Here is a 14114-nt window from a genome sequence, read left to right on the forward strand (position 1 = left end):
ATCATCCACAGATTGTTTCGCATAATTTTGTCTGTCTGCACAAAACATTGGATCACAGTCTGGAAAAGCATACACTAAGGAGGCCACTATCAATGTACTGTATGCCATCCGTTCCTCAGTAATGTATTGCCATTTAATGAAAACCAAAACCTCCAGTCATACAATAAATGCAACTCTGCCTATCAGGTTTGATTGAGAAGACAGATTTTATGTCAACTATTTTAAATGTATGCCTATACAATTGGGCTCAGAGGGCCACATGTAATCACTGAATTCTCCCAAAGTGTTTACCAGCTTTCTAGTATTAGTTCAGAAAAATCACAACTCATGAAACAAACTCGGTCAAAGTAGCCAAACCAAGATTTCTGAAATTTAGCTTAAAGGATAAGTTTTTTTTCTTTAAATCCCTATCAACTCCGATTGGACTCAGCCACCTGCGTTTGATTAACCTATAACTAACACAAAATTGTTGCTTGAAATTAAAGAAGAAGAAAATGAAAGAAAGTTTAAGAAACATAGTATGGCATGATCACATATCTAACTAGCCTACATAGCGAGGACATATAGACTATACAGTAATTGGAGAATCACAAGCCTACGTTGAGAAGTGAGACCAACTGGTGTCAGTGATGAGGAGGGGTTTCAAAATGGCAGACTTAAGTGAAGAAGAATCACGGATTGTCTCCCTGAGTAGTGATGCTTACAATCACATGTGTTATTTTGCTGTCACTGTTTTCTGTTAACAAAGATTCTTCATTTTCTCAAACATCTTACCTTTTGTTGCCGCCTCGCCATGTCGGTTGGCTGTTTAGCATTGAATGGATAAGCGATGCAGCGCATGACAAAGACATACAGCTGCAGTCTCTTCTTTCGCTCATCTTCCTCTCTTTGCATCTTTTCCAAGTCCTCCTTCTCTTTTTCACTCGCCACCGAAGGGCTAGGACTTGATGGACGGACATTGCTGCTCCGACTGGGTTGCAAGCCAGCAGAGCTTTCACTGGTCCGACTTGGAGAGACGCGGGCGCCGCCAACCTTTGGTGCTGCCACTACTTTGCGCTCCTCTTCCAGCACCTCTTCGGTCTCCTCCTCGCTCGATGATGGATCTAGCATTTTGATTCAAACCGAAGACCTTCTAGTCTAGAAAGATGTAAAGCAAATGCACACATACAGATGTTGTGAGAAAAGGACAAGAAGTCGAGCTTAAAGTAGCCTATGAAGACCAAGTGTTGCGTCTGAATACGAAAAAAAGTGATTTAAATGCTGCAGTTTCAAGTTGGTTTGATGAAATAAAACACAGGCACACAAGACTTCAGGAGATGCATGCAAGCAATAACACTGACACTTACGTTGGGCGAGCCTGGTGAGACTGGTCGCACCGACACCAACACCCCTGTCGAATGAAAGTGTTGCTGCTTACGTCTCTTCTGCGCTTTAACTCTCCAGGCACCACCGGGGATTTGCTGCGAGATACTACAGAGAGGGGAGGGATGTACGTAAAGACAGAAAAACGCCTCCCAGAGATGTGTTTTGTCTAACGATTTTCAGTGTTTCCTGTCGTGGTTTGTCAATTGTGCGCTGACGATGGTGGCCACTTCCTGGGGGAGCGCAGCAGGCGCTGGCCATGGTTCTGAACTAGAGAATCAGATTGTCGGGGTTGGGGGTGGGGTTGACTGGGGTTCGGGTGTTTCCGCGAAATCGAAATTGTTACAGCAACCTGTAGCTGTCAGTGCAGTGACCACAACGCCCAGGTCAACGTTGAGCCTCATATTCTTATCAGAACTGGCTTAGCAGGTTTTATTTTGAAGTTTATATTTGCTATTGAGTGGGATTGCTGGGAATATCTGTCACGGCATGGGCAAATCGTCTGTTTTTCCCCCATCCCCTCGTGAAATTAGTTGGCAACGAGGGGATCATAAAACCATGCTAGGCAAATCGTAGGCTACCCTAAACTAAGTTCAAAATTACAAGCTAGGCTACAATCTGCACGCTCATAGACTATGCGATTGCACTGTCATGCCTATATATATCTTTATTCTGAAGGGTGTTACAGGAAATCATGACACTGCGTTTTCTATGGAAATGATACCTATAGTAGGCTACTAGTACTAGTCGCCATGAAGGTTTTACTTTCGTATACGGCCCTTTCCGAGAAATAATAAAACTGCTGGCTCTAGTCCAGGGCTGAACTCCCATCCGGACGCGTACCTACACCATGTCGCTAAGTGTGTTTGAAAGTTTACGTGTGATTTCATTGCTAAAGGCAAATTCAACAGTTTAGGCTACGAGAGGAGAACTAGGGTACAGAAATCTTTCTTTACAGATCCGCTGCCCAGGATTGACACATCAAACCTCTGGCGTCACAACACTCGTGTACTATCTAGTCACGTGCTCTCTGTGCATCTGGTTAGGCCTGCCCCTTTCCCACCCCCATTCAATGATGTGCTTAGAGCTGTGAATGTCACGGTTGAATTGTATTCACAGCTCAGGTAGACCACAGTGGGTAGACTACCAAGTTGACTAACTACTTCAGTTAGATAATCACGTTCAGGGAGTGACTTTACATACCGGGGCAGACTGCGACTTTATTCTCCGCCCAAGAGGTTGTCACGCTGTCATTCACGGTATAAGTAGCGCCACGGACGAACAAGGCGGTTAACTTCGTCTGAATTACAACGCAGAGATGGCAGCTCAGGATTTTAATTTTTTGCTCGCGACCGACTCCTACAAGGTGAGTAAATGGAAGCTATGATCGGACTGACTAGACCGCACAGAGAGCCGTATACATTGGCACCCAACAGCCCATCGATTCGACCTTTCAGATGAAAACAAAGGTTGTGGGCATTCAGCTAGCCAGCCAATTTATTCAGGTTGCTAGTTAGCTGGCAGATCAAGGCATGTCAGAACATCACTAACGTAATTGTCTATCTTCAACATGGGGGTGAGTAATGTATGAGAACTGTAAAAAGCTTTATGTGACCTCTTTATAAACTTGCCAAGATAACAGATCAGGGCAGTGTCATACTGTTGAAGTTAAATTAGCTTTGGCTAGCTAGCTTTCCAATTGTTGTAAAGCGGCGGTGGGTGGAGCTAGTAGCAGTCGAGCAATGCCAGGACACCGAAGGCAAGCATTTAGTTGGAAACGAAACTGGCCACGAAAGTGAAAGATTGGCATTTCATATAAAAAGAAAGTTGCTTGTCCCATATAACATATTTGATCTGGGGTAGTAGCTGAGGACTCGCTACCACGTTGTCGCTCGCTGTAATTTAAGCTACAACACAACTTCCAGTTCTCATGTGTCGTGTTGCCTTTTGACATTACCTAACTTAACCTCACCCTTTGCGGCTTTGGATACTCTCCATACCTGCGAAGGGGCATGGGGTGGATGGAGACGGTTTAAAAACAATTTCTGTTCCCTCAGTTGTCAGTTGTTCAGATTTATTTTGGATGTCAAAGGCCTCTTAATAGGGATCATCAGTCTATTCTGTGTCAGAAGCCTACGTGCAGTGTGTGCTGGCAAGTGGGCGGATTTTAGTTGTGTCGCTGATGAGTAGAGCTACGTGCGCTGTCTGCAGTCATCCTTTTCTGGGGTGGCGGGGTGCATCAATCACCTTTGGAGACCTCGCCAGCTTAAGACTTACATTGAATTTGGCGATTGGTTATGTGAAGGAGGCACATCATTCCTGGTGTCTCTGTGTGTGTGTGTGTGTGTGTGTGTGTGTGTCTGTGTGTGTCTGTGTGTGTGTGTGTGTGTGTGTGTGTGTGTGTGTGTGTGTGTGTGTGTGTGTGTGTGTGTGTGAGGGTTAGGGGGTGGCGGGGATTATGAGTATGAGAGTGTTTGCGCGTGTTATCTAAATATATCAAATGGCAAAGGCTGATTCCCAGTTTGACATCCATAATGACCCTGAACACATGCTTGCAAAATGCCAGCTAGCCCTTCATGCTCACTTTCTAGTCACTGACTGACTTGTACCAACTCAACTAACATCAATAGGACAATTCGGTTTTTTATGTTTTCAAAGTTCACTCTTTTCTCTGGTGTTTGATATAGGTGTGTGTGTGTGTGTGTGTGTGTGTGTGTGTGTGTGTGTGTGTGTGTGTGTGTGTGTGTGTGTGTGTGTGTGTGTGTGTGTGTGTGTGTGTGTGTGTGTGTGGACTGCTGTGTTTTGGTGAGAGTTGGAAGGGGTGGCACTGGTAGTGGGAGGTGGGAAACTTGATTGCTCAAACCGAAAGTAAGGCCGTGCATGCACTCACACACACACAGCACAGTACGTACTTGAACACAATTCCCCAGCCCGTGCCAAGATCAGGTTGTCTTTATCAGCAGATGGTCAGGTGGTTCAACACATGTATCTGTTATGCAATTCATAGCAGCCAGCGACGGGACTTAGGCATTATCCCACTTGCATAAGTAACAGTAGGCCTAGCGTGTGGCAGCGCACTTGACCACTTGGAAAATATGCAGTTTAAGCAAATACCAGGCTAGTTATGTAGTCTGGGTCTATGGGCTCTGAATAATGCAGACTAGACTGGCTGTGCTGCCATATCCTGGATTGGTTGTGTGTGACGTGACGTGCCACTGCTATGCAGCGTCAACATTGTTATGGCCTGGTTGTGTTGTCAGCTTCACGTTGTGTATGTAAGAGGGACCCATTGCAGGCAGAGAAATGGAGGGCTATCTGTGAAGATACAGGTGGAAAATGATTTGATTCGCACACTGTTTTTAAAGAGCTGAATTCAATACAAAAAGAGCAGCCCTGTTTGCCCCTGTTATAAATGTTCTGTTTGTAGAATGGCAGTGACCAGGTTGTGATGTTGTTAAGTCTTTTTAACGACTGCATTTCTCTGCTGGAACATTGTGCATTTTGAGGCTACAACCTTTAAAGTTCTTCAGGTATTTTCCTAAATCTTCTCACATTGCTTGTTTGAACGTGTGTGTCTTTGATCTGTGAAGACAATGGCTATAGGACACATAGGTCAGTATTAGGGATGCACCGATACTGGTATCGGTATCGGCACCCGATACTGCTCATTGCACTCGTACTCATACTCGTCAAGCACTTGCCGATACCAGGAACGATACTGCTATTAGGGCTGTCACGGTTACCGGTTTTCACGGTAACCGCGCTTAAATATGATGACGGTGAAGATAACCGTCTGAATTTTAAAATACGGTGTTATCTCGGTGGGTTACCTTACCGCACACCGTTACACCGGGATATCTTTCATCCCTGACACTCCTAAATAGTTTGACGGTGACGAGACGTACAATATCTGCATTTCCATAACTCACCTAACCGTACAGAATGTTAACAGTGGAATCCGCTTATAGTGGTCACGTTTGTCCGAGGAGCCAATTTGAACACTGTAAGCGGTTGATTACTAAAACCGAATTTGTATTATTTCACCTCTTTTTTGTCTCTACCTGTCTGCCAAAAATGAGCGCTGAGAAAGACGAGGCTTATATGCATTTCGAAGCATAGACCACGCACGGGTCGTCATCTCTTATGATGTCAAATAAGTTTGTAAAGTTCCCATTCGACAAACGTCTTCTGGCGAGTTTCTGCACAGTGTGATTCAGGTTATGCATGCAAAACGCGGCTAGACTGGGCACTTGAAATTACTACACCGATAAATAACACACTGTTGCATAGCCTGCTGTACAGTAGTAGCCTAGCCTACAACGTGTTTTTTGACACAGTTTTAAAAAGCCACTCTAAGAACTGCTTGGAATTGGGAAAGTCGCGCTGGGCTTGCTGGCATAGGAGAGATGAGAAGGGCGAGGGGGAGTGGGAGGGACTCGTGGGGAGACGCAGCCTGGAGCAGTTTAAACACAAGGTAGCCTCCTGGGGAATGCCAAGCTTCGCCGAAACATCTCGTTGGCTCGTTTTTGGTAATTTTTCATACGTGTCGAAGAGCCTATGTTTTCCATTCCCAGAATATGAGAGCCATGATTCACGTGCTTGCTGCCCGGTGTCAACTCGTTAGGCTACGTTGGCTAGCGAGACAGAGGCATGTGTGCACAGCCTCATCACTAGAGAGGTTCTGTGTAAACAGGTTGCGTTGCGTCCCCACTCACTAGTCGAGCCATGCCTGCAGTTCACTGCGGTGCTGTCGGGAGAGCACAACCCATTCACTGTATGGAGTTTGCACAGCCCGCATATCTGAAGTTACCGTGACCATCTGTTTTCTTATTTCGGGGAAAAACACATATCTAGTGTCTGTACATGGCGCATGGCCATATGTGTTTACTAACTGTAAAGGGGTCACGTGCAAAGGCGTTGGTCATATGGAGGTAGTCCATTCGAAAATGCAAAAGCACCAGGGGAGGGAAAAAATCTGCGATCGTAACACAGTAAACTGGTTTAGTTATAGTCGGGTTGCACATGTGGTTGAAATACAGTGAAAAAACTACATATGCTCTAAACCCATGGATGCTAGAGGAGCATTTTGACACTATGCATGCTAGGATTTATCCACGTTTTCGATGTCTACTCATAGAAAGGTATGGAGACGCCGTGAAAGTGGGGGCTTGGGGTGAAATTTGAAACGTGACATTTTGTAATAAATTAACAACAATAACGCACAAACAATATGTTCAAATATCTGTAAAGTAGTGCTAAAACATTCTTCAGGGTCTAAGCTTTCCCTGTGTTTATTAGGCTACACGAGGATTAGGCTATAAATGATTGCGCAATGTAAGGTTTTTGTTCGAGGTTTGCGGTACCATGTCGCCTTTAGTGTTGGCATTAAAAAAAAAAAAAAAAACTGCGATAATACCGTAAACCGTGGTAATTTTGGCCACAATAACCGTGAGCCTAAAATTTCACACCGTGACAGCCCTAACTGCTATTACACAAAACAATGCAAAATCTTGTCACGTTCTGTGGACTTGAAAGCAGCATGGAAAAAAAGTGCCACCTCATACATTTATCAACATTTAAATCTACATGGAAATGGACAATAAAAATATCACAGGTGGAAAAAAACAAGGCCATGCATTTATTTTCATTGTATTTTGGTGGTAAAAGATATCGGTATCGGTACTCGGTATCGGCAAGTACACACATTAATCATCCCTAGTCAGTATGCACAATACAAAAGCCATTTAGGCTCACTGTAACAGAAATGGTTTTGGCTCCATTATGATTTTCTTGTTGCTGGTGAACTTGGTCAAAGAGAGGACAATAAACAATAAAGCCTGTGTGATTTGTGTGTGTGTGTGTGTGCCACGTTCTGTGTCGGACTCCATTTCAACACTGATTGTGTGGTGCTACAGGCAAAACACATTGAGCCAGTGCAAGTGTTGTGTGAACTGACGTGGCTGCTGATCAATTTGTGGTGCTCAGTTTTTATTCTGTGGTGCTGTGCCATAGAGTGGTATGGGGAACAGTGTAGCCCTAGTGAAAGTTTTTGTCTGTTTAGTCTGATGAAGGAGGCCTCATAACGTAGAAATGATTAAACAGAATTGGGTCATATGATTTCTGTTTTGTCCTTCAACTTTTATGGTGACGCATGGTTATGCAATACTGTTTGTGCTTATCATTGCGCTGACTTTGACCCGCAGCTTGTCAAACAAGTTGGATATTGGTGGTGGTTCCCTGACACAGTTGCCTAACCACAATAAAAGCAAGACTTCAGATTGGTTTACACCCTTGCTTGCAAATAAACATTTCTAAACATATATGGACACGATATTTGTCAGCTCCTCATCTTCCTGAAAATGAGATAACAAAAAAAGGTGTGCCATCAGCCCTTTTAACTAAATTGTGATGTTTTTGGTCGTAGTTGTTGGAGAGGGTCAGCTCCTAGTCCTCCATATAAGTGCCCGAGAACTGTGCAGAATTAGTTTTTTAATTATTATTATTATTATTAATGCTGTCCCCTCTCACAAATAAGCAGACAGGCAGGCAGGAAACTTTTCCTACGTGGAGTTTTTCCCCCACCGCAAACTATGAACATAGAAGCCACTCAGTCAGAACCCTGCCCCTCTCCCCCCTCCTATGTTGTTGTGGTGGTCAGCAGCGCAGTACAGCATGGTGCAGGCCAGCTCTGAGCCCTTTCTGAGTTCTTGCTCTCGTGAGTTCAAGGGGGCCACGGTCAGCTGGCCTGCCTGGTGGGCCGGCTGTAGACATCATCAGCCATCTAGAAATCAAAGGCACAGGGTCCGCTGGAAATTCCTAAATTCCATTCATGTGACATTTAATGCGTTTCACCCCTGTGCCTGCCTGCCTGCCTGCCTGCCTGTCTCCCTTGTGAGGCCTTGTTGGCAAAATATAGGCTGGCCCTCATGGAGCTTTTGGCTGTTCATGCTGGGTCTGAAAACATCAGAGTTGACGACAGAGAGAGAGATGGCAAGTGAGAGACAGAGCGAGAGGGAAAGAGAGAGAGTGGCGGATCTCACAAGCGCCCTGCTTTCGTGGATTGCTGTTTTTGTGTAAATTGTGGCTTGCACGTACCACTGCAGAAGTGCTTACTCCTAATTATCAAATTGGGAGTCTGAAAGAGCACAAAGGAGTCCCTTGTGTAGGGAAGGACCATGTGCGTTCCCCTGCTCTCTTCCAAGGATTTTTTTTTTTTTTGCCAATTTGATGCACTCTCCTGCAGGACTGCATGATCACTTTGAGAATTTGTTGCTCACGTTCTGAACTTTGGTGTTGTCTGCTGGACCGCATATCAGCAGACACGCATTAACCCTATAAATACAACCTCACGGGCCCCGGCCACTTGGGAAAGTACGACAGGCTCCGGAGCTAAGTATAACCCTTTGAAGGTGAATTTCCTTGGCCGTGGCAGTGTCTTCACAGAGTATGAGAAATGTTGGTCAGATGCCCTTAATGGAGCACCACGCTACAAGTACGCATTGCTACTAGTACGCAACTTCCAGACAAGTGGCACCCTTGTCTCTGTGTGTTTTTGTGTCACTTACAGAGGCCTTCTCATGTCAGTGATGGGGGTGAGGTGTGTGTGTGTGTGTGTGGGGGGGTCAATGAGTAGGAGACTTGGCCAAAAAACAAGGCCTATCCATGTCAGTGGGGTGGGGTGGATTGATTGATATCACTATGTTATAGACTTAAACTTTCATAAAGCACAGTAGTACACTTGGGTGATTCTCACGAAATGCGCAACAAAGGTGTTTTGACAACCATTTTTTCAAAATGCTTTTTTGATTGAATTTCTTTTTGAATCGGTTACATTAAAGTGTACAGTTACTAAGCACAATAATATCAACTTACCTGACAACTATTTAAAACAATTTTTTTAACGTTTTAAAAGTCCATGTCTGCTAAAATGCTCATTACCGCAATTTTTGTCTTTCATGAAATGTATTAGGAAACTTAATTGTTCTTGCAGTTTTGTTCATTGAATATTGATAGTTGTACTAGGGGCTACATAAAACACTCAAAAAAGTTTTTTTCCTTATTATTGTAGTTTAAGAATTTTACCATTTTACCTCATTACCGCAATAGGATCATTTGTTTTCCTCTTTAATTTTAGAATAAATCAGTGAAAACCTACAATTTCGGTCCAAAAATATATTGAAGTGAAAGAAACATGAAAGGTACTGTGTTCATAAAAAATATATATGAATACAGTTTTCCTTTAGTACTTTTTTTTACAATTAAGTGCTCATTTCGGTAATGAGGGATACATTTCGGTAATGAGAATGAGTTTTCGGTAATGAGAATAAGGAGGAATAAATTGAACTAAAGCCTAATATTAGTAAGTGATGTGATTTGTTATTATTATTAGCACAATGACAGAGTCTCCAGGGCAGAACTAATCAAATGACACCTAATAAGATGATAAATATATTCTATATAAAACCATTCATTAAGCTACTGAAGGATATTGGGATTCAAGACTTGACCCAGCCAAAGACCATAAAAGACCATAGGTCAGGGGTGGGGAACCTGTCTCGAGGGCCATTTGAGGCTGTTTGATCAGGCCCCCGATATAAATTCAATGTTATGCAGCTTCACATGAAATATGACATATTTTGTAAAGGAATCAACATTTGCAATACAATTAAGTTATATTCAGGGGAACTAGAGAAGGTGGGGTCTGTTTTAAAGGTGGCTGCCTTCAATATAGGCCTAATGTGCAGGGGGAAATCCTCAGATAAATTTGAAGAGGCCCCTCGAATGAAAAAGGTTCCCCACCCCTGCAGTAGGTGAAGAGGTGAGGCCCCTCCTGGGCACCAAAGTAACATCATAGTATAGGGGGTGAAGGCCATGGGGTGCACTCTGAATTTAAAGTTAGTCCATCATCAAAACACCGGAGGGTAGCCACCTGATGACCCCAATGAAGCGCATACATCCCACTCCTCATCCCCACCCTGAATGACATCACAACTCACCACTTATCTCTCCAGCCAAAAATCTATAGTGGACCAGAAATCTAAATCTGTCATGAGGAAAATCATGTCGCAGTGCAATGTCGTGCACTGGACTTTTTTTCTGACTCAGCACGCACCGGCAACTAGGAAGTAGGTAGTAGAAGGAACAAGAGATGACTAGAGTAGCTTGTATGGTATGTGGGTTCGGTACACCTTGGTTTTAGGGTCACAGTTCGGTACATTTTCGGTACAGTATCACCATAATGCTGTCCGGACCAAAGCTGGAATTCACAATGAACGTTATGTGTTATGAAATATCACTGAACACCACTAACTGCTTGTGTTGCACATTGCACATCAATGGCAGTCATGGGTTACGTCATCATCAGACTCCCGATTCCCGACCCGCCAGGTTGGTGGAGGGAGTAATTAACCAGTGATCTCCCCCATCCTCCTCCATGACTGAGGTACCCTGATCATAGTACTGCTCCCATTCAGGTGCTATTGGGGATGAGGCATAAATGCCATTCTTTTGTGTGCAGTGTTCATGTGTGTGCTGTGGAGTGCTGGATCACAATGACAATGGGAGTTGTAGTTTCCCAAGTGGGCTTTCACTTCACTCGCATTTTTGAAAAAATGTTTGGTTTTCAGGACAATATCAGACATGCCCATAATAGTATAGGGTGCATGAAACAGAATTAAAACGTTGTTCTCTTGCAGTATTGTTCCATTGCATTACCTTAACTTCCTTGTCATTTTCTAGCATGTTTGGTACTTGTCAACGGGTGGCACAATAGACTTGGAATTTTGAATTGCTGTGAATGGGCATTTTCAGCTAAATCAGTGCAAAGTGCATTTGGAGGCTGTTTTGATCCAGTTGCCTCTCCACTTACCCAGGACATCAAGAACCCACAGCATGACTAAAAGATGGGTACATGGGTGTTTGAGCATGGCTAAAGGATCGGAGTATGGGGCCTGAAACCTTGCTAAAAGTTGCAAACAACATGCATAAGCAGTTTCTAATTTGGGAAAGTGTAAAGGCAACTACAGCATTCCTCCAAATGATTATTCTTACTAGTTTTGATTGAAATATTCTAAAAACTGCTTCACACTGAATTCGCTAAAAAGGCCTATTCACTGCTATTTCAAATGCCAAGCCTTTTGTGACACCACAAAGATTTTGGAAGGAAGTCAAGTTAGTAAAAAAGGATAAATACTCAAACCCACTACAAATGAGGGTATGACAACCAAACACAGGAAGCAAAAAAACCTGTCAATTTCTGGGAAAGCACATAGACTTGAAGTGAGTCGATTTTGTCTCCCAACTTTTTCCCTTTTTGCCATCTACGCAATCTGACAACTTCACAGCGAGTGCTGGCTTCGTTGTTTGCAATTGCCTTTGCATTGGGTGACATCACTAGGCAATTTGACCATTTTTTGCATCAAAAGACCACATTTCGAGGGTGGAAACAGCCAGAATATTGATTCATGGGTTGGCATGTGAGCAAGAATTAAGTTGTGACTTGCTACTCTCAATTAACTCTCACAACAGGGTTTCTGGCCCATAGTCGATTAAGTTATTGTTCTTCCAAGGGTGGGACAAAATGTAAATGTTACCACAACATTAGCTAGAAAGGATGAGAACAGAAAAATGGTCTATGAACAACACCTACTGTATATGACCACTGAATTTAGCCTATGCAATGTATATGGAGATGATCACTTTTACAGACAACCCCCATTAGTTGAAGGAACTATTGTTTATGTTAGGCATTTACTTTTGCTTTGTTTACTTACAATATTGTATATCGAATATCGATTCAATTGCATATTTCAACCTGAAATGGATGCAATTTCACTTAACACTTCCATCAAGTGCTTTAACTATAATTAAGTGACATAGTGACAATATTTATACTGCAAAAATATAATTTCTATTTAAGGTTGCAGTTGCATGTTTAAAAATGTACATAAATAAAAAGCGAAATACATATATGTCATGAAAATATATTCTAAATGTAAATCACCATAGAGTCTCATTACCGAAATTGACAATCCTCATTACCGAAAGGTACTTAAAACATTGCGGTAATGAGAATGTGTATTGCGGTAATGAGATGGCTCAGCACAATAATGCTAACTGTAACTTGAGTAATTATGACATAGCTAATTCATGACCATTGTTGAATTCTGAAAAGGAATACCCTATTACCAAGCAAGTTTAAAATGAAAAAATCTTTTTCATTTCGAAATATTGACTGATTTCGGTAATGAGAACCACTTTTGTCGTATTTGCATATTTTTGAGACAAATTGTGACATTGTACAGGCACAAACAATAAGGCTGACTAATCATGTAGCAATCTTGAATCTCCTGTTAGTACAGATGAATTGGAGGTAGTTTCAGCTCATATTGAAATTCTGATGGCTTTTAATTGTAGTTCTGAAATATATTGCGGTAATGAGAAGAAAAACTTGGGGACACGATCTTTTCTTGAAATATTCATTAGTGTTCATTATTTAAATTGCCAACAAGGAACACTTAATGAAACTTCGGACATAGACTAACGCTCTTGTAGTGTCATTTCTGTATTTTTAAAGTTTTTATTATGTTTTACCCTAATTCAAAGACCAGAAATTTTGGTCGGGACACATTTCGGTAATGAGAATTTGCCTATAAAATGCATAAAAAGTGGAAAATAAAAATAATATTTCTTAAAATGAACTAGTGTGCCAGAAAGTACACGTCTCGCTCTTCAGTCATGTATATTATCAAAAGAATCCCTGTCATATTTGACCATTAAAAAGTCATTGCCATTGTTTTTTTTAGCTTCGTGAGAATCACCCACTTTCTCCTTGTCTGAACCCTCTCTGTTTTTTTGTCATTTCAGGTCACACATTATAAGCAGTATCCACCAAACGTGAATAAAATATACTCGTATTTCGAGTGTCGGCGAAAGGATCGAAGGGACCCCCAGTTCCCAGAGGTGGTCTTCTTCGGCCTGCAGTACCTCCTCAAGAAGTACCTGGCAGGTGAGAATCAGTAAAACCCTGTGGAAAGACGTTAGTCTGCATTTAACATGTATGCTCTAAAATGACTTCATCTAGTTCAGGGGTCCCCAACCTTTCTGGGTCTGAGGGCTACCAAGGGCTACCCGAGGGCTCCTGAGGGATAACCGAGGGCTACTTTAGTTCAAAATCCTCTACTGGTGTCTTGGCATCATTTTCAAATCACACTACTATTGAATGATACTTTGCTTATACGTAGGTTATAAAGAATAAATAAGCTCATATTAAAATCAAGAAAAGCATTAACTGTGACTAAAATCTCGTAGTCGTCACTGTTTATTAACATCCTTGGTGGGCACCTCAGAAGCTCCTGGAGGGCTACCTGGCGCCTGCGGGCACAACGTTGGTGACCCCTGATTCTAGTTCAATGGTTACAGCATTCGGCCCCGGCCGTGGTTCAAATGGTTAGGGCACTGAACTGTTACGCCGGGGACCCGGGTTTGATTCTGGCCTGAGGTCATTTCCCGATCCTCCCCCCGTCTGTCTCTCTCCCACCTCCTACCTTCTCACATTGTCCTATCAAATAAAGGTATAAAAGCCTCCTAAAACATAATAATGATGACGCATACTACATAATAAACACGTACTGCATGCCAGATACTTTGGAACACAATTAAGTTTATATTTTTAGAGTGTAAGTGCAATGTGCAGACCAACCTCTTTCCTTTGTCTGACACTGTTAAACACCTGCAAAAAAGTGACTTTGGAT

General features: G+C 42.7%; 2 protein-coding genes across 3 annotated transcripts in view; one reads left to right on the forward strand and one right to left on the reverse strand.

Annotated features, from left to right (window-relative positions):
* The window catches only part of cadpsa (Ca2+-dependent activator protein for secretion a), a 226774-nt gene extending 224953 nt beyond the window's left edge, over positions 1-1821 (reverse strand). Inside the window, exons 1-2 of the mRNA XM_063214916.1 lie at positions 1347-1821; positions 775-1137 (exon numbers count right to left, since the gene is read on the reverse strand). Coding sequence (XP_063070986.1) covers positions 775-1110 — 336 coding nt within the window. The 5' untranslated portion in view covers positions 1111-1137; positions 1347-1821. The remainder of the gene's footprint in view (positions 1-774; positions 1138-1346) is intronic.
* A 613-nt stretch (positions 1822-2434) lies between these two features.
* nampt2 (nicotinamide phosphoribosyltransferase 2) overlaps positions 2435-14114 on the forward strand; it is a 37223-nt gene continuing 25543 nt past the window's right edge. The window contains exons 1-2 of one of the 2 annotated variants that reach the window (XM_063214917.1): positions 2435-2728; positions 13228-13369. In XM_063214917.1, the coding sequence (XP_063070987.1) occupies positions 2681-2728; positions 13228-13369 (190 nt within the window). In that variant the 5' untranslated portion in view covers positions 2435-2680. The other variant, XM_063214918.1, reaches the window with a different exon arrangement.

This window comes from Engraulis encrasicolus, chromosome 14 (genome assembly GCF_034702125.1).
Source record: "Engraulis encrasicolus isolate BLACKSEA-1 chromosome 14, IST_EnEncr_1.0, whole genome shotgun sequence".
NCBI lineage: Eukaryota > Metazoa > Chordata > Actinopteri > Clupeiformes > Engraulidae > Engraulis > Engraulis encrasicolus.